At 44.6% G+C, this 20,473-nt stretch overlaps 1 protein-coding gene across 2 annotated transcripts; it reads right to left on the bottom strand.

Annotated features, from left to right (window-relative positions):
* Nucleotides 1-4,537: 4,537 nt before the first annotated feature.
* Nucleotides 4,538-20,454, bottom strand: Exd1 (exonuclease 3'-5' domain containing 1). 2 transcript variants are annotated; one of them, XM_090318584.1, is made up of 12 exons: nucleotides 20,186-20,454; nucleotides 18,966-19,151; nucleotides 16,755-16,823; nucleotides 15,706-15,763; nucleotides 15,037-15,164; nucleotides 11,242-11,300; nucleotides 9,584-9,670; nucleotides 8,523-8,627; nucleotides 8,364-8,444; nucleotides 7,822-7,962; nucleotides 7,373-7,564; nucleotides 4,538-7,212 (listed from the first exon to the last, which is right to left on the bottom strand). In XM_090318584.1, exons 2-12 carry the CDS (start codon nucleotides 19,096-19,098, stop codon nucleotides 6,559-6,561), a joined length of 1,707 nt encoding a protein of 568 aa, XP_090174710.1. In that variant the 5' UTR covers nucleotides 19,099-19,151; nucleotides 20,186-20,454; the 3' UTR covers nucleotides 4,538-6,558. The 2 variants fall into 2 exon arrangements, with proteins under 2 accessions (XP_090174710.1, XP_090174711.1); XM_090318585.1 differs by lacking the exons at nucleotides 16,755-16,823; nucleotides 18,966-19,151; nucleotides 20,186-20,454 and having other exon boundaries at nucleotides 15,037-15,169; nucleotides 15,706-15,762.
* Nucleotides 20,455-20,473: the final 19 nt, after the last annotated feature.

Raw genomic sequence — 20,473 nt, 5'->3', positions numbered from 1 at the left:
CCCACTTTTCCTGTGTATGTAGTTCCAGAGAATCAATCGCAGGGCTTCCTGTGTCCTGGGTGAACTCACTACCACTGGGCTGCGCTCTCCACCCAACACTTACTTTTTAAACAAAAGAGCACTAGACAATGATAAAACTGTTTATAGGCAAATAAGGTTAAAACTGAGAAAGAGGGCCTGAGAATGTAGCTTAGTGGTAGAGTGCTTGCCTGGCATGCATGAAACCGTGGGTTCGATTCCTCAGAAGGAAAGGGATAAGTTCCTCCTCATACTACATCCTCATACTCATTTGTAGAGCATGTCCCCCAGAAAGCTCTTCTTTGATGAGACAACAGGCTTTAATGGGGGCTTTTGGAAAAAATATTCACCTATTGGTTTTATTACTGCTAACTTCTTCAGATCCAACTCATATATGAAATGAACAGAACACAAGGACTAGAAACAGGTGCTTAGAAAATTCCTTTGCTACCAGGTACCAGTGGCTCACACCTGTAATCCTAGCTACTCAGGAGGCTGAGATCTAAGGATGGAGGTTCAAAGCCAGCCCAGGCACTAGAGTCTGTAAGACTCTTATCTCCAATTAACCATGGAAAAACTGGAAGTGGCACTGTGACTCAAGCAGTAGAGTGGTAGCCTTGAGCTGAAGAGCTTAGGGATAGCGTCCAGGCCCTGAGTTTAAACCCCATGACCCACAAAAATAAACAAATGCATTTATTAAAAGACATTGACTCTCTTGGGCTGGTGGTTAAAGTGCTTGCTTAGCATGCACAAAGACCCGTGTTCGATTCCTTGGTACCACATACATAGAAAAAAGCCGGAAGTGGTGCTGAGGCTCAAGTGGTAGAGCTCTAGCCTTGAGAAAGTCCAAGGACAGTGCTCAGGCGCTGAGCCAAAGCCCAGGACTGGCAAAAAAAAAAAAAAAAAAAGACATTGACTCTCTTCACTCTGTAAATATCCAAAGGTTGACCAACTACAAAACAAGAAAAAAGCTTAGCTTTCTTGACTCATTTTGTATGTCTTTGCTTAGCGTTGTTCTCTTTGGTTAGGTTGTAGCAACCTTTGATTCCAGGAAGAACAGGACTGGGAGGGAGGGAAAAAAGAAAAAAAAACTTGTAACAAGACCAAAGAAATGTACTCTTACCAGACACTATGGCTCACACCTATGATCCTAGCTACTCAGGCGACTGAAATCTAAGGATCATGGTTCAAAGCCAGCCCAGGCAGAAAAATCCTTATGAGATTCTTCAGTTAGCTACTCAAAAATCGAAAGTAGAGTAGTGAGCAAGAGAGTCCAGGGACAGCACCCAGGCCCTGAGTTCAAGCCCTACAACCAACCAAAAAAGTACTCTTTAGGGCCGGGAATTTGGCCTAGTGGTAGAGTGCTTGCCTAGCATGCATGAAGGGTTTGATTCCTCGGTACCACATACGTAGAAAAAAGCCGGAAGTGGTGCTGAGGCTCAAGTGTAGAGCTCTAGCCTTGACAAAGTCGAAGGACAGTGCTCAGGCCCTGAGCTCAAGCCCAGGACTGGCAAAAAAAAAAAAAAAAAAGTACTCTTTACCTAACTTAGCCCCTTTATAATAACGATTTAGAAAATGTTAATTTTCTCCATGGGGAGTTTGGCCTAGTGGTAGAGTGCTCCCCTAGCATGCACAAAGCCCTAGGTTTGACTTCTCAGTACCACATACACAGAAAAAGCTGTAAGTGGCAATGTGGCTCAAGTGGCAGAATGCTAACCTTGAACAAAATGTGTCCCAGGACAGTGCCCAGTCCCAGAGTTCAAGCCTCAGGAGTGGCAAAAAAAAAAAGTTTCTGATGAGTCTGACCTTTTTGTTGTGACAGACCCCACCCACCTTATCAATCCTGATATGATCCATAGAGCCATCCATAGCTGTGACAAGAACTGCTTGCCACTCATGCATCATTCTTCCTCTCATGAGAGTACTCTAAAAATGGCTGAAATGCTTACTTCACAGGTACCTACGGCAGGCCTGTGCCTGTGCTATGCAATAAATCTTTCTCTGCATTTCACCACTACTCATTTTTTAAATTTGGTATCAGAGCAAATGTCAGGACCTCACATGCAGAAGCCCTGGAGCCGCGCCTCTGGCCTGGCTTTAGAGGGTAGCTCTTCAACCTAACACCTACCTCTTCTTGACTCTGTCACTAGCTTGGGTCCAGAAGCCATGGGGAGTAGTGGACCTGCATCATGTAGGTTTGGGTACGTCACACTGTGATTATACATGATCCAGTCACCTACTGACCCATTTCTTAGAACTTTGTCCACGGTTAAGCTACACCAGACAGCAGGAAAGTGAATGAAGCTGTGACGCATAGTACAAAGTAATATTGAATAAAGGACTCCAGAATCAAAAGAATAAGTCAGTATTTCATCTATGTACCATTCCCAAACTGCTTTGCCATGGACTTCATAAGTAGATGGTAATAATATAAAGAAAAGCAAGGATATAAGTTCAAAACAAAGCAGGATAATGGCTACCTTTGGGCATGGAAAGATGCAAGGGAGTTAGAAGAGGAAAGGAGAATGGGGTAAGATTCTATGATACCTGTAAAGCTGGAACTCGGGGCCTGGGCACTGTCTCTGAGTTGTTTTGCTCAAGGCTAGCACTCTACCACGTGAGCCATAGCACCAGGTCTAGCTTTTTCTGTTTATGTGGTACTGAGAAATTGAACCCAGGGCTTCATGCATGCTAGGCAAGCAATCTATCACTAAGCCACATTTCCAGCCCCTATTTTCATTTTATCAGCTTCAATTTATATTTCACAACAGAGAAGTTATATGTGTGTGTATGTATTTAAAAAGTCCCTAGAATGGCTCATTTGTTCCTCTGAGTATTTCCAGTCATTGTCACCTGGAAAATCAGGAATTTAATTTCATAATGGAGATTTCACAAGATGCTCAAGCAGAGTGCTTTCCTGGTTGCCCACTACAGCGCATCTAACATTTTGTGTCTTCTCTTGTTCCTGGAATCTTTAATCTAAAAAAACTCCCCAGAAAACCATTTACCCCAATCTGGCAAAGTTCACTATTATAATTCAGTGCTGCTGGTGATAAACTCAGAAATCTTCCATTCTTTAAATGCTTGCACATTTATTTTCTTTATAAATATTTATTTTATTTCATCAAGTGCCAGGATCCAAGTTGCATTATGGTGATTTCCAGACCTCACCCACCCCCTTCCTTTTTTTTTTTTGCTGGTCCTGAGGCCTGAATTCAGGGACTGGGCACTGTCCTTGAGCTTTCTCAGCACCACTTTTTTGGCTTTTTCTATGTATATGGTATCAAGGAATTGAACCCAGGGCATTGTGCATGCTAGGCAAGCATTGTAGCACTAAGCCATGCCCCTGGCCCCAATCTGTCTCTACTAGCTACATTGCACAGTCGACTGACTGCTAGAAATATGGCGAGTCCAATGAAGAATGCAATTTGTAGTTTTAGTTATATGGCTAATGACTCCTGAGTTCTGAGGAACAAATCCAAACAAATCCTTTTTTTTTAACCTGGTTAATATAGGAATTTGAACTTGGGGGCTTTCACTTGTGTGGCTTATTTACCTGGATGACATTGTACTACTGTGTACCACAACGTCAGCCTGGCTTTTAGTTGGTTATTTTGGAGATAGCCTCATGGACTTTTCTACCCAGGCTGGCTTTGAGCCTGAGTACTTGGAATCCCCGCCTCCTGTTTTTGGCAGTGCTGCTGTTTGAATGCAAACCTCATAGAGTTCTCTAGGTTCTCTAGGTTCCTCTAGTACTTGAGCCACAGCCTTGCAGAGTTTTAGATCTTTCTCAAATAGGGTCTCAACTGTGTTCAGCCCGCCTGGACTACTACAATTCTATTTATGCTTCCTGTTTAGCTAGGATGGCAAGTATATACCCCAGAGCCCTGCTTTTTCAGGTTGAGATGGGGGTGGGTGTCAACTTTTTTTTTTCTTTTTGCCAGACCTGGGTCTTGAATTCAGGGGCTGAGCACTGTCCTTGGACTTTCTCAAGGCTAGAGCTCTACCACTTGAGCCACAGCACCACTTCTGGCTTTTTTCTATGTATGTGGTACTGAGGAATTGCACCCGGGTCTTTGGCCCTCGATAATTTTTTTCTCCCCCCAATGGCCTTGAACTATGATTCTCCTGATTGCCTCCCAAGTAGCTAGGATTATAGGAATGAACCAGTAAGCCCCCTCCCCAACTATGTATTGCAGCTTAGAGAGAGAGCAACAGCGTGATGCAAAGAAAGTATATGCTACTGGGCACCAGAAACTCATGCCCATAATTCTAGTTCCTCAGGAGACTAAGATATGAGGGTGGAGAGCCAAAGTTAGGCCAAAAAGGAAAATCCATGACATCCTTTTCTCCAGTGAACCACCAGAAAGCCAAAAATGGAGCTCTGGCTCAAGCTCCATTCACTGTGTTTGTCTCTTAAATTCTAGGCTCCTACTCTCTATGCCTCATTTTCTGTTGTGCCTCAGTCACAAAATTATACACAGAGTTCTTCAAAAATATGATCTATTGTTTTATTTTGTATCACATATGTAAATATACATATTTGTACATATGTACGTTAATGTAGGAAACAACTTCAAATGTGAGGACCAGATGCTGGTGGCTCATGCCTGTAATCATAGCAACTTAGGAGGCTGAGATCTGAGGAACATGGACAGGAAAGGTGTGAGACTTATTTCCAACCAATTACTAAAAAATTCTGGAAGTGGAGTTGTGGCCCAAGTGGTAAGGTGACAGCCTTGAGAGGGGAAAAAAGCTCAGGGACAGCACCGAGACCCCCGAGTTCAAGCCCCTGGAATGACAATAAAAAGAAAGTCTAAATTTCAGGACATTGATAGGAATTACTTTCTGGAGTGGAAGTAAACCAACCACATTCTTGGCTCAACCTGAAGACGTGTTCACAAGATGAACCAACAAGCACAACGAAGGACCAGGTGAGAGGGCCGCCTGCCATGGTACCTCTACTCTCAGATACACTCAGCCTAGGTGTGTTCTCAGGCTCAGGAAGGCACAGCAGCTTTTTAGTAGCATCCAAAATCAGCTGTGCAGACAAGTATGTTGCCTGTCTTATGCTATCCCTAAGTTTCCTGGAAGAGTAAGAGTAATTTAGTCCTGTAACAGAGGCAGGACTTTTTTGGGTTTTTTTTTTTTTTTTTTTGGTCATGGGGCTTGAACCTCAAACTCTTGATCCTTATGCCTCTGCCTCCCAAGAGCTGTGATTAGAAGAGTGTACTGATAACGTTGCCCCTTCAAAATACAGATTTCTAATTTAGATTCTGATCTTGAAATCCAGATACATTCCAGCATCTTCCTACTATGATCCAATTAAGGGGAGTGAGAGATAACCCAATGCCAAAACAGGTTTATTGGTTACTGTTTACCAAAGAATGTGATAAGTGTGCAAATCCTCAATGAAAAAAAAAAGCTCAATATAAATGTCTTAGAAAACACATCTACCTCAGGCAAACAGAATAAAGTGAACCTTCTAGCTTACAACAGCCATACTTAAAAGAAGTCCAGAGTCACTGCTCTGTTAGGAAAATGGACAAAACTATCTGAAAGAAAATGAGAGAAAAATTGAAAGTACAATTTTGATGAACAGAATAAACATTTAAAATTCAAGCACAAAGTTAATATTTTAAGAAGGAAAAAAGTATAGGTGAAGTTCTCAGACATCTTTTATCATTCTTTTGGTTTGTTGTTTTTGAGATAGGGTTTTGCTTTGTAGCCAGGCTGGCCTTAAATTTGCTATCTTCTGCCTCAGACTCAGCCTCTCATGTCCTGGGTTACAGATATGCCACTATATCTGACTTTCCGACGGCGAGTTTTTAAACTAATGACTAAAATTTTTACAGAACCTTCCTAACCAGTCTAAAACTGGTTAAGAAACTTCACCAAGACAGGTGTCAGTGGCTTATACCTGTAATCCTGGCTACTCAGGAGGCCAAGGTCTGAGGATCACGCTTCAGAGCCAGCCTGGGTAGCAAAGTCTTTGAGACTCTTATCTCCAATTCACCACTAAAAGCCCAAAAGTGAGGTTGTGGCTCAAGTGACAGAGTGTAAGCCTTGGGCACAAAAGCTCATGAGCCGTACCCAGGTCCTGAGTTCAAGCCCTAGGACTGGCACCAAGAAGAAAAGAAAACCTCACCAAATTGATAGTTTTCCTTTCCTCAAGTCATTTAAACCTAAATTATGAGAACCAATTTACACTGGCCACTGTGAACATTTCTGCACAGGGGCGTAATTGAAAATTTTACCTCTTATTTATCCATTCCCATCTTAGACCAAATATCAGGATATGTGAACAAGAGGATGTCATTTTCCTGGAAGCTTGTGACCAAGATATGACAAAGGTATAACATGAGAAAACTTACGCACTGAAGAAGGCCTAAAAGAGTAGAGAAAATGAGCCAAGCACCTGTATGGCCTCAAAATAAACTGCATGTCCTAAGGCAGATTCCTAAAAAGTGTCTGTGTGCGTGTGTGTGTGTGTATACATTACTGGGGTTTGAACTCAGGGATCTGTGCTGTTGCACTTATCTAAGGCACATTTAGAGATGGATTCATCCACAAATCTGTCTTCTCTAAGGCTGGACAGGGAGGGAGTGGGGAAGCCTCGGCTCTTTGGAGAGGCTGGATGGGGCCACTCTGTGACACTCTGGTTTCCTGCGGAAGAGGAGACACTAAAAAGTCTTGTTTTGTGCATGTGAAATCCTCCTTATTTTCCACCATTAAAAGCTGTTCAATCTCTTCTTTCAAAGAACAACTTGTGTGAAATGCATTCTTGGGGATTATCAAGTCGTCTTCCTGAGTGCCACTGTGATTCTCCGGTGCTCTGGCCTCGGGGCTAATGGCTGTATCACCTGAGTCCTCGCTGGCTTCTTCTTTTGTGGGAAGTACATACTGAGACTTTGTTGTTGCTTGTTTGGATTCTTTCAACAACTTCACATGCTTTTGAAAATCACGAGATATAAAACTTGGAGCTTTTTCTACCCTAGAATTTTTACAAACTAAGAGGCCTTGGATGTTTTCCTCCTTCCCTCCTTTCTCTGTTGCTGATTTCTTTGGATGGAGCTCTGTCCTTATTAGGAGCCCTTGTGCATTTACTCTGTATTCTTTTTCGGCTCGCTCTCTGCGCTGCTTCTGGAAGTCCTTTAGTTGTAATAGTTCCTCTGGCAGCTCCATACACGTGGGCTAAGAAAAGGAAAATAGGTTTATGCCAACTAAATTTCTGAATAGCGGCCTTACAATTACTTCCAATAAAAAGCTAGGGCATTGGATTCAAATGTGTTCACACAGCTCCCCCTAGTGGCAGGAAAGGGGTCCTGACGACACCCCCACAGCGATGCCTTACCTCTGTGCCTGCAAGCTGGTCTGCAGACCCTTCCCGGTAGGTGTTCAGGTACCTATCCACCAGGGTGGTTAGGTCTGACATCATCTCATCCAGAAGTACCAAGCGGAGGGGGAGAAGGTAGGTCGCCTCCAGGGCCAGAATTTTCAGTAAAGCGTGTGGAAGAGGCCGTGTGAACCACACTTCTGGATTTTCCTAGAAACATTTTTTTTTAAATGATAGTAAATAAACTTTAGAGAAAATAAATGGTGAAAGGTTGTTCCTATGTGTTGAAAGGTTAAACATATGTGTTCAAGCATGTACACTCGCATAAATACACACACACACACACACACTGACACAAGGACTATTTTGGCAAGGCTTATGTGTGCTTACAAAGGACCCATCACTAGTCCTGCTCAGAAAACACTGGAAAGAAATTGTCTTCAAGCAGGAAACCCTCTAACACTCACCAGGAGCCTGTGTCTTTCTTCGAGAAAGGAGAGATGTTTAGGGGCAACTTTAAGGTGTCTGACTAAACTCTCCTGTAAAGTGCTGATGCAGTTGGGAAGAAAGCCACCCGTTTCCATGGAAAACTGAAGGACATCTGCTACCTGTGGTATGAGAAAAAGACAAACTAACCAGTTAATGAATATACATACATACAACATGGTCTCATGGGTCAAAATTATTTTAGGCAATAAGGGCTGGGAATGTGGCCTACTGGCAGACTGACTGCCTGTCTAGCATACAGGAAGCCCTGGGTTTGATTCTTTGGTATCATGTACACAGAAAAACCGCAAGTGGTGCTGTGGTTCAAGTGGTAGAGTGCTATAATTTTAAGGCATTTTGTCAGTGTTTTTTTTTTTTTTAGTTCACCAAACCCTTTTACACAGCATACAAACATATCAGAATGTGACACCAACCCAAACACACACATTATTTATTGGACAAAGATTATTTTCTACTAGGACTTATACACACTGGTTCAAATCGAGCCTTCTCTTTCACGTACCTGTGTATCAAAGACGTTATTCAGCATGATTCCATACTGATGAGAGAGGCAGTCAGAAAGCCAACGGCAGTCATGGATAACCTAAGGAGCCAGGAGATGAGACAGAGAATTAGAGCCTGGCTACTAACCTTACTACCCGAGAATCTGCTCCATTCTCACCTTTAAAATTCTTTTGTCTTCTAGTATCATCTGAAGTCCATTGTTGAAAGCGCGACTTCCCAAAAGGAAAATGTCAAATAAGTATACTCGACTATTTGTGGCCACCTACGACAGACAATATCACAGGCTTAATAACTGGAAGAGATCTGAGGATCAAGAGTACAAGATGTGGGACAAAAACATTTAACACCTTCACAGTTGATCAGACAAGAGATATTCAGTGACTCCTAGGGAAACACAAGTTTAAACTGATCCTAAGTTTAAAAAAAAAAAAAGACATAATGAGCTTTGTGTGGCCCAATGATCTACATGTATGAGCCTGGGTTTAATACCCATCACGTCCACAATGAAGACAAAGTCACTGCGGTTTTCAGGGAAAGAAAAGGACAAGCAAATGAATTTGATTTTCACTGCCAACAGCTTCAACTTAAACCACGTTTGTTCACCCATGGCATTCTAATTGCAGTATTGTGAAATACAATGCAACGTTTAGTTAATCTGGAAGGGCTGAAGGTTGAACTGATCATAGATGGTTTAATCAATCATGCATACGTAAGGAAGTCATCATCACAAACAGAAAAGACTGGGGCTGGGAGTGTGGCCTAGTGGCAGAGTGCCTGCCTAGCATGCAAGGAGCCCCGGGTTCCATTCCTTAGTACTACATACATAGGAAAAGCCAGAAGTGGTGCTGTGGCTCAAGTGGTAGAGCACTAGCCTTGAGAAAGCCCAAGGACAGTGCCCAAGCCTTGAGTTTAAGCCCCATGGCTAACAATAACAACAACAACAACAAGAATCAAATGAGCTGGGTGGGAGGCTAAGATCTGAGGGATTGAAGTGAAAAGTCAGTCTGGGCAGGAAAGTCTTATCTCCAATTAACTATCAACAAATTAGAAGTGGAGCTGTGGCTCAAGCGGTAAAGAGCTAGCCTTGAATGAAGCAGCTCAGTGTCAGTGCCCAGGCCCTGAGTTCAAGCCCCAGGACAGGCACAAAAACAAAACAAAACACAACTGGTAAATATACAATTACTCAAAATGGAAAATTTTGAAAAAAAAATCACTTACCTGAAGCCAACAAAGCTTTCCGTGGCGACACACATTAGTTCCTTCTGCCGCCACGCTCAGGACACTCTGCTTTTTGATGTGAAGCATCTGGAAAGAGAAGGAAGAAGCTAATGGCTGCAGGGAACACAGTGGCATCGTGACATCACCAGTGGCAACTGCAAACAAAGTGGACCATTGCCTTAAGTATACCAATCTGATGAGTACAAAACAGAATTAGTAAAAATACTGAAACTTCCTACAAGGTGGATGAATTTTGAAAATATTATGCTAAGCAAACAAAGCTGGTCAAAGAAAATCGCCAAAATCCATTCATATACAATGTCCTGAACAGGCAAATCTAAACAGAGAAAGCAGCCACTGAAGAGGGGTTGGGTGAGATGGCTAAAAGGTTTCTTTCTATCTGGATGCTGGCAGCTCACACCTATAATCCTAGCTAGGAGGCTCAAATCTGCGAATCTTGGTTCAAAGCCAGATCAGGTAGGATCATCCATGAGGTTCATATCTCCAATTAACCACCAGCAAAAAGTGGAGCTGTGATACAAAATAGTAAAGCACTAGCCTTGAGCAGAAAAGTTCAGGGCTAGCCCTCAGGCCTTGAGTTCAAGCCCCACAACCAATATAAACAAAAGATAATTTCCATCTTTTCTCTGAAACTGGTTTTTCATTTCTGTCAGATAGGATTGGAAATACTTATAATAATTACTAAGGAAGAAGAGAAGTGGGTAAGGAGACTTTCAGGAAGCCTGAGAGAGCAATGGCTACTGAGTACCAGAATAACCATTCCACACCAGTGCAGGGTGACAAAAAGAAGATGATTTAAGTAACTGCCTCCCAGCCTCTTCCTTTCCTATTACTTCTTATTTCAGTGGACTTGTCTCATCCACCTCCTGGTTCTATGAGGAATGCTTTGGCCTCATGCCTTTGGTACTTCCTAATTCCACATTTGGAAAACCCTTCACCAAGCTCACCTCCTTACATTCTCCAAGTTCCTATTCCAAAGTCATCTCTCTAGAGAAGTTGTCTCAGTCTGTCCCATATAAAACAGTGCTTCCTGGTCACTGTGCATTCCTAACCGTGCTTTGTCTTTCTTCACAGCAATTATTTCCAGCTTTTGCTAGGCACGGATGGCTCCTGCCTCTTGGCTCCTCCTTAATGAAGAGGCTCAGATGTGAGTGCCAAGGATTGCTGCCAGTCTACGCAGGAAAGACTGTGAAACTGTGAAGCTCTTAATTTCAATCAACCACCACCGGGGGTGGGGGGGAAAGAGGTAAGTGGAGGGGTGGCTCAAGTGGCAGAGTGGTGGCCTTGAGTGAAAAAGCTAAGGTATAGTACCCAGGCCCTGAGTTCAAGGCACAGTACCAGCAGACAAACACACACATGCACACATATAAATACATGCATGCACGTACAAGCGCATGCACACACACACACACACACACACACACACACACACACACACACGCACACAGAATATAAGCTTTTAAGGGCTAGAATTTTGTCGCAATTATTATTTTACTCCACGTTTTACAACAGATTGGCATATATCCATTCCATCAAGTTAATAAGAACTCCACCACAGAACTAAGGAGAAATCAAGGACACACAGACAGGATAGCTACACGGAGCCAGTCCTGGGAAGGGCAGAGAGCAAAACTTACTGCAGCACCGAACTTCTGTTGGAACTGATCAATGACTGTGTATGTCACTTCCTCTTCCTCTACGAGAGAAAGAAGGCATTAATTTCACTTCCATCCTTAACAGACAATGTTTCTACTACTAAGAGTGGTCAAACCCATTATCATCCGGGTCAGTCTTTCATGCAGTGCATACTAATAATTGCCATCAGACTTTCTTGCTCCAGTTGGCACTGAAATATTAATCATCAGATCTCATCCTCCTGAGTCGCTGGGATTACAGGCATAAGCCACCTGCACCAGCTCATGAACTTTTGTTTGTTTGTTTATTGTAGGTCATGGAGCTTGAACTCAGCCTGGGCAGTATCCTTGAGCTCCTCAGCTCAAGGCTAGTGCCCTACCCTTGAGCCAAGCCCCACTTTCCATTTTCTAAAGGGAAACTGGACGTAAGAGTCTCAGGTGCTTTTGTGCCCAGGCTGGCTCTGAACCATGATCCTCAGATCTTAGCCTCCTGAGTAGCTGGGATTACAGGCGTGAGCCACCAGCGCCCAGCTCATGAGACACCAGCTTATGAACTATTTTTTTTTAACTTGTGTTAGCCTTAAGCTTTAATTCCCTGATCTCTGCCTCTCAAGCAGTTAGGACTATTGGTTTGAGTCCTCAGAAACAACTAGGTATTGACTTTCTGAATAGGAACTCAACTGTTTAGAAAACAAAGGCAAGAAATGACAACAAACAATGACCATTTGGCAAATATTTGTTATGCAAAAGCTAGCAAGCATAAGGCCCTGAATTAAAACTTCATATGGGCAAAACCTACTTCCAAAAATTAAATAGTAAAAGAATAAACAATACAATTAATAAATGGAAAATGAATGAAATAGACAGCTCTTAGAAAAAGGACAAATGACCAATAAATACATAAAGAAATGTTCAATATTGGGGCCGGGAGTTTGGCCTAGTGGTTAAAGTGCTTGCCTAACATGCATGAAGACCCGGGTTCAATTCCTTGGTACCACATACATAGAAAAAAGCCGGAAGTGGTGCTGAGGCACAAGGGGTAGAGCTCTAGCCTTGAGAAAACCCAAGGACAGTGCTCAGGCCCTGAGCTCAAGCCCAGGACTGGCAAAAAAAAAAAAAAAAAAAAAAAAAAAAAGAAATGTTCAATATTCTTTATTATAAAGGAATCAAGAATCAAACAATACAGAGATTCCATTCCATTTCAATCAGATGCCCATCATTAAAACAATCAATAGGCCGGGAGCCTGGCCTAGTGGCAGAGCACTTGTCTCGCATGCATGAAGCCCTGGGTTCAATTCCTAGGTGCCACATTCATTGAAAAAGCTGGAAGTGGTGCTGTGGCTCAAGTGGTAGAGTGCTAGCCTTGAGAAAGTCCAAGGACAGTGCTCAGGCCCTGAAATCAAGCCCCAGGACTGGGAAAAAATATTTTATTGTCGGGCCGGGAGTTTGGCCTAGTGGTTAAAGTGCTTGCCTAGCATGCATGAAGACCCGGGTTCAATTCCTCGGTACCACATACATAGAAAAAAGCCGGAAGTGGTGCTGAGGCTCAAGTGGTAGAGCTCTAGCCTTGAGAAAGTCCAAGGACAGTGCTCAGGCCCTGAGCTCAAGCCCAGGACTGGCAAAAAAAAAAAAAAAAAATATATATATATATATATGTATATATTTTATTGTCAGGTGATGTATAGAAGGGTTACAGTTACATTTGTCAAGTAGTGGATACTTCTTGGACATTGATAGTCTTTCCCATGCTTTTCTCCCACTTTCTCTCCCCCACCCCCACCAGACTCATCTCAAATTAACCACCAAGAAAATCTGGAAATGGAGCTGTGGATGAGGTGACAGAGTGTTGGCCTTAAGCAAAAAGCTCAAGGACCGTTCTCAAGCCTGAGATCAAGCCCTAGGACTAGCGTTCACACAGACACAGAAAATGTGTGTGCGTGTGTGTGTATGATTTTTAGCCTTTTTTTAATGCCAGTCCTAGGGCTTGAACTTGAAACCTGAGCACTGTCCCTGAGCTGCTTTTTGCCAAAAGCTTTACTTTTTACTACTTGAGCCAAAGCACCACTTCTGGCTTTTTCTTTTTTTCATTTCTTTTTTTTTTTGCCAGTCCTGGGCTTGAGCTCAGGGCCTGAGCACTGTCCTTGGACTTTCTCAAGGTTAGAGCTCTACTACTTGAGCCTCAGCACCACTTCTGGCTTCTTTTCTATATGTGGCACCGAGGATTCGAACCCGGGTCTTCATGCATGCTAGACAAGCACTTTAACCACTAGGCCAAACTCTCGGTCATGGCTTTTTCTGTTTATGTAATGCTGAAGAGCTGAACTCAGGGCTTCATGCATGCTAGGCAAGCACTCTATTGCTAAGCATATCCACAGCCCTGTTACTTAGCCTTAAAGAATGATGTTATGCTATTCCCCCCCCCCAAAAAAAAAATCAGTGGAACTGGAGATTCTGAGAAGCAAATTAAGTTAGACTGAGGAAAACAAGTAATGTGTGCTTTCTCTCATGTGGAGAATCTAAACTTAAAAATAAGAATGAGGCTGGGAGTTTGGCCTAGTGGTAGACTGCTTGCCTAGCATGCATAAAGACCTGGGTTCAAGTCCTTGCTACCACATACATAGAAAAAGCTGGAAGTGGTACTGTGGCTCAAGTGGTAGAGTATTGGCCTTGAGAAAGCCCAAGGACAGTGTGTGGGCCCTGAGTTTCAAGCCACAGGACAAAAAAAAAAAAAAGTAGAATGATGACACTCCTGAAAAACTGTTTAGAAAGGGAGGAGCCAGGCGCCAGTTGCTACGCCTGCAACCCTAGCTATTTAGGAGGCCGAGAGCTGAGGACTGTGGCTTGACGCTGGTGTGGGGATGAAAGCCCTTAGAGGTCCTTATCGCTAACTAGTCAGAGAAAAGCTGGAAGTAGAATTTTGGCTTAAGACACACGGAGCACCAGTGGGATTGTGGTCTCGCGGTAGAGTGCTTGCCTAGCATGCATGAAGTCCTGGGTTCGATTCCTCAGTACCTTACATGCACAGAAAAAGCCGAAGTGGTGCTGTGACTCAAGTGGTAGAGTATTAACCTTGAGCAAAAGCAGCTCAGGGACAGTGCCTGAGTCCTAACCTCAAACCCTAGGACCAGCACACGGACACACACACACACACACACACACACACACACACTCTAGGAGGGATAGAAAATAATAGAGGATGGATTTGATCCACCTACATCACGCATGCATGAATGCAATATCACAATGAAACTCCTTTGTACAGTAAATATGCACCCATAAAAAAATACAAGGCCGAAAAGAAAAAGCCTCATCTAGGACTGTCTGCCAATCTGGAGTTGCAGAACCACCTTATCCACATACTAACCTTCCTGCTCAGCGTGGCACCACTTATCTTACTTATCATCTGTCTCTCCTGGCACAAAGCATGCCCTTACATATCAATAAGCAACTGAAATGAGATGCTTATCTTCACTGAGGGCCTGGAAGCAAAGCACAGCTCTGTCTCTCTTGGCCAACTGCGAAGAGTTCTGAGCTCCAGTAAAGAGCCTAGAATTGCTCACGCCAATAATCCTAGCCACTCAGGTGGCTGAGATCTGAGGACTGGGGTTCAAAGCCAGCCCAGGCAGGAAAGGTCATGAGACTCTTACTTCTGATGAACCACCAGAAGGTGGAGCTGTGGTTCAAAGTGGTAGAGTGCTAGCCTTGAGCAAGAAGAGCTCAGGGACTATGCCCGGGAGTTGAGTTCAAGCCCTGTGAGCAAAAAATAAACAAGCTCGAGTTTTCTGCGCCAGGGCTCACCTGATGGACTGTATTTGAGGTCACTGAGCAGAGAGGTGGTTGATACTTCTGGTGGAGGTGACACGGGTTCACATACATTTAGGTCTTCATCTTTCATTTTCTCCACCCTGTCTCTCTCGGTGTGTAGACTACCCTTACCAAAAAAAATATATACATATATATAAACAAACCAAAATAACCACCATGAAGTGAATTTGCTATTGGTTATTGGCTATACATAGTTTTGTCCCCCATTCTGCAACAAGGACTGTGGTTCCTTGGTAAATAGGGGTTCATTCATCCCCTGCTTCCAGCCTCTACTTGAGCGTGCTAGAAGAAGGCACCCATATTTTCCTTCTCATTTTTATTTCCCTAGGTCATTGTTTTTCGGCCAGTTCAAGTCCTGGGGCTTGAACTCAGGGCCTGAGCATGGTCCCTGGGCTTTCCTCAAGGCTAGAGCTCTACCACTTGAGCCACAGCACCACTTCTGGCTTTTTTATGTATGTGGTACCTCGGAATCGAACCTGGGTCTTTGTGCATGTGAGACAAGCACTCTACCACTAGACCAAACTCCTGGCCCCCCTTCCCCAGTTCATTTTATGCATCAAGTTTCTAAGTGGTTCGGAGTTAAGCCTAACCTCCCGTGCACACCTGGAAAACCCTAGTACATAGAAAATGATGCCATCATACCTAACGGATGATGCCTTTTCCCCCACGGCGCCTTGCTCCGCTTCATCCAGTAGTTCCACTGAAAAAGACATCAATCACCTCAGCCCCTTAAATCTAGCTTGACTATGAGCTGCAAGCCACGGGGGAAGAATGGTGCTCCACAGAAGGCCTCCCCAGCCAGCAGTGAGCAGAGCACACAACCAGACTGTCTAAAATTCTACAGATGCCTTACACGATATCCCTGGCTTCTTGGTACTTAGCAGAATTAGGAAATCTTTCTGTCTGTCCCACACACCCTTTTTATTCCTTCCAAGTGCCTTAGTGATCACCTGCACTAGCTCCAGACACTTCTTCTCAATCCTACTACACCTTTCTGCACACTATAGACTGTTGGAAGGTTTTCTCTTCAATTGCTCACAGATTTGGGTGTTAGGCAATAGAAATGGTGGTTCTGTTTTCTAAAAAATCCAGAATAATTCAGGATTCTGAGACAGTTGGTCCTAACTTTTCAGGAAAAGGGATAGGGAATGGATGGTGAATCTGTGATGTTGTTTGTGGGAGTGTGTGAATCCTGGAGCTTGACCTCAGGGCCTGGGCACTGTCCTTGAGCTTCCATGCTCAAGGCTAGTGCTCTACCACTTGAACCAAAGCTCTACTTTGAGCTTTTTTTGGGGGGAGGGGGCAGGTTATTGGAGATAAGTGTCTCACAGACTTTCCTGACCAGGCTGGCTTCTAAACTACGATCCTGAATAGCTAGGATTATAGGCATGAGCTACCAGCTCCAGGCTAGCTTATCAAATAAATGCACCTGTCTCTTTTTACTTTCCTGACTTTGCTTATTGACTGGATCCTAGTGTTGAGTACCCTGGCCCCTCCCGCTGGAAATCACAATGACTCGAGTTCCCTAAGATTCTTCCGTTCATACAGAAGGGTCTGCTGAGACAGTAAGAGAAAAAGCAGTCCTCAAACACCAAAAGCAAAACAACATCTTGTTCGTTTCAAATATTGGCGAGAGGCACTGAACTCTTCCACTCCCAATGCCGGGGCACTTAGGGAACAGAGACTCTCACCATTCATGATCTCATGCCCAAAAAACAGCTTCACTCCTGGGGTGCTCCGGCCACTCTCCACATTCTTCACTGTTACAAAAGCAATTCACTTGGTTATTTTTTTATTATAAAAGTAGTATTTCTCTAAAACTTTAGGAAAACATGAGGACTCTTGAATACCTGAAACCTGAGTTTTATTTAGTTAATCTCAATATTGTTGGGGGGGAAATGGCTCAAGTCTATAATTCTAGCTACTTGCGAGGTATAGATCGAAGTATCACATTTTTCACTACTCTTTTTTTTTTTTTTTTCCAGTCCTGGGCTTGGGCTCAGGGCCTGAGCACTGTCCCTGGGTTTTCTCAAGGCTAGGGCTCTACCACTTGAGCCACAGCACCACTTCTGGCTTTTTGCTACATATATGGTACTGAGGAATCGAACCCGGGTCTTCGTGCATACTAGGCAAGCACTCTACCACTAGGCCAAACTCCCGGCTATCTCCACTACTCTTAGTGGCATGTGCCGGTTAGCCCAGGTGTATGGGTTGGTGGAGTGGAACGAGGAGAAGCAATATATATGTCATTCTCCATAACATGGAAAAGCACAAGTAGAGAATCACAGGTACAAAGTGGCTGGAGTAGGAAAAGGGCCTTCCCAGCAAGTGCAAGGCCCTGAGTTCAAAGCCCAGTACCATCATGGAACCATCCGACACAGACCCTCATTATTTTCCTCAAGAAATGAAGAGTCAATAACAAAATCACAAAGCTTCAATTTGGAAGCAAAGATAATCAAGCCCAAGTAAATCTTAGTACGGTCCTTCTAAGAGAAAAAACCAAGAGAACACCAACAGTACACTGAATTAAAGTTCTCCCAAGAATATTCGAAGACCTTGAGCCTAAGGATTATTTATTATATTGCTTTTGACATCCCTTCTACATAACTCCAGAAAATAATTAAGAAAGATAATTACTTCTAAAGCTGTTAATAGTTCATATCAAGTTCAGGGATAAGCCAGGCACTGGCAGATCACACTGCAATCCTAGCTAGAGGAGGCTGAGAGCAGGGAATTTCATCATGAAGCCAGCCTGTGCAGGAACATTTTATCTCCAATTAGCCACTAAGAGGCTGGAAAGAGAGCTATGGACCAAGGAGTAAGGCACCAACCAGCCTTGAATGAAAAATCAGCTTGGGGACAACTCTTTAGCCCCAAGTTCAAATCCCACTTTTTTTTTTTTTAATTAAATGTCAGTCCTAAGGGACTGACATTATATCCACTCATTCCAGAAAATTTGATAACTAGCTCAAGGTTTTGCATTATATTAGTGAAAAGCAGTTGAGAATCATAATACAGGCCTCAGTCTGCTGATGTACCAGAGTACCACCCTGTCTGGCTTTTATACCTATCTTTGTTCTTTTTAGATCTTTCTTGCTTGCTTGCTTGCTTGTTTGCTTGCTTTTTTGTTGTTGTTGTTATTGGTCCTGGGGTTTGAACTCTGGGCCTGGAACTCTGGAACTCTGAGCTCTTCAGTTCAAGGCTACCCCCCCTACTCCTGGAGCCACAAGGCCACTTCTGGTTTTCTAGTGGTTAAGTAGAGATAAGAGTCTCACAGACTTTCATGCCTAGGTTGGCTTTGAACTGCAATCCTCACACCTCAGCCTCTGGAACAGCTAGGAGTACAGGTGCCTGGCTAGATTTCTTTTTTTCTCAGGGGCTGAGCAGTGTCCTTGGGCTTTCTCAAGGTTAGCACTCTATCACTTGAGCCACAGCATCATTTTTGGCTTTTTCTGTGTATGTGGTTCTGAGGAATCGAACCCAGGGCTTCTTGCATGCTAGACAGGTATTCTACCACTAGAACATGCTCTTGACCCTGAGACTTTTTATTTATTTATTTATTTATTTTTGAGGATGGAAGGGCCCTCTTATTATATATGGCCTGCTGGTTCCAAGTGAATAATTTCTCTTCTTTTCTTTTCTTTTTTTTTTCTTTTTGGTCAGTTGTAGGGCTTAAACTCTGGGTCTGGGTATTGTCCCTGAGCTCTTGAGCACAAGGCTAGTTCTTTTCCATTTGAGCCACAACTGGTAGTTTGGTTGGCCATAAGAGTCTCACAGACTTTCATGCCTAGGCTGGCTTTGAACAGCAATCCTCAGATCACAGCCTCTTGAGTAGCTATGATTACAAGCGTGAGCCACGAGCACTAATCATTTCTTAAAGACTACGATAAATATAACAAAACCTTTCTTCAGGACAACGATCCTGTTAGGATCCACATGCTGGAGCACACCCTCGAAGACGCCAGACACCAAGGTAAGTTTCACTCTTCTCCACAAGATCTGGTTGAGGAAATGGGAGTCGCTGCTGGGATCCATGGTCTTGGGTTCCAAGCACAGTCTGCAAATGATCTTCTTGAGGCATTCAAACTCTTGAAAACGAATGAGATTCATGATTAACAATAAAACAGCGATAGAGTGCTTGCCTAGCACTCATGAAGCCCTGGGTTCAATTCCTCCGTACCACTCAGAAAAAGCCAGAAGTGGCAGAGCACTAGCCTTGAGCAAAAAACGTCCAATTACAGTGCCCTGTATTTGTGATGGATAAGAAAATGAACGAAGGCTGGGAGTGTGGCCTAGTGGTAGAGTCCTTGCTTTGCATGCACGAAGATCAGGGTTTGATTCCTTGGTACCACATACATAGGAAAAGCCAGAAGGGGTGCTGTGGCTCAAGTGGTAAAGCACTAACCTTGAGGAAAGCCCAAGGACAGCGCTCAGGCCCTGAGGTCAAGCCCCAGGACTGGCAAAAAATAAAATTAAAAAAAAAAAAGAATATGACTGAGTAATTCAGATTTTGTTCATCTTTTTAGAAAACTAGTGAGAAAAGGGCCTTGCAAGTACTGATTTACGGGAAACTGAGAGGACCTGAGTTTTCCTTTTCCTTTCATCACTAAACGGAGTAACCTGGCTTGCGGTTGTGACCCTAGAGCTTTAACTCAGGGCCCCCGCGCTGTCTGAGCACCGCTTCCACTGGGGTGAGGATTCGCGGGAGGTGAGTGACCCAGGGAGCCAGGGCTTTAAACTGGCTCCGTCATGGCACATGGGGAAGAGTCAAGGTCAAGCCCAGTGCTGGGGGCTCAGACGTGTCATCCCAGACCTGAGGGCAGGAAGATCCACGAGCCTGGCCTCCACCTAGCCAGCAGAAAAAGCCAGCGGGGGAAGGAAGCTGTGGCTGCCAAGTGGGTGGGAGAGGCCAAGTTCAAGGCCCCCGCCCCCCAGACACAGGGCCAGGCCAATCCGCGTGGATCCACTGCACACATTCCTCCTCCCTCCCTGGCTCCCTCCGGCCTGCGCTGGGCCCGACGGGCAGGGCCCCTCCCACCCCATCCGGATCGGATGCCTTCTTGCATCCATTCCTTCACCACGTCCAGGACGACCTCGAGCTCCCCCCACCCCCCAACCTCACCGACGCGCGGGGACCCCCGTGGGCGCTGAGCTCCTCCGACTCCAAGTCCTGCGGTCGACGGCGGTTACCGCAGCCCAGCCCCGAAGGGAGGCTGGTGGGGACCGCAGGGGGCCGCGCCCGCCGCCCCAACGCGGGGTCGCGTCCCAGGCGGCCGACCGTCCGGTCCGTCCGTCCGTCCCGTCCGTCGAGCGGCCAATCGGCACGCGGCCTCGCGGCCGACTCCCCGGCGCCCCCGTGCGGCCACGCCGAGGGAGCACCGCGGAGGCCAAGCGCGCCGCCGGCGCGCGC

This window comes from Megascapheus bottae, chromosome 25 (genome assembly GCF_031878675.1).
Source record: "Megascapheus bottae isolate mThoBot1 chromosome 25, mThoBot2.hap1, whole genome shotgun sequence".
Lineage (NCBI taxonomy): Eukaryota > Metazoa > Chordata > Mammalia > Rodentia > Geomyidae > Megascapheus > Megascapheus bottae.
This window is presented reverse-complemented; position numbering and strand designations above follow the sequence as displayed.

Bases quoted from the DNA above. Each gene is read 5' to 3' on its own strand.
- Exd1 (XM_090318584.1), bottom strand. From the start codon at position 19,098: ATGGATCCCAGCAGCGACTCCCATTTCCTCAACCAGATCTTGTGGAGA. The intron at 9,671-11,241 runs GTAAGTTTTGCT...TTCTCTTTCCAG, and splicing joins AACAGAAGTTCGGTGCTGCA to ATGCTTCACATCAAAAAGCA. The intron at 8,445-8,522 runs GTGAGAATGGAG...CTGGCTCCTTAG, and splicing joins AAGACAAAAGAATTTTAAAG to GTTATCCATGACTGCCGTTG.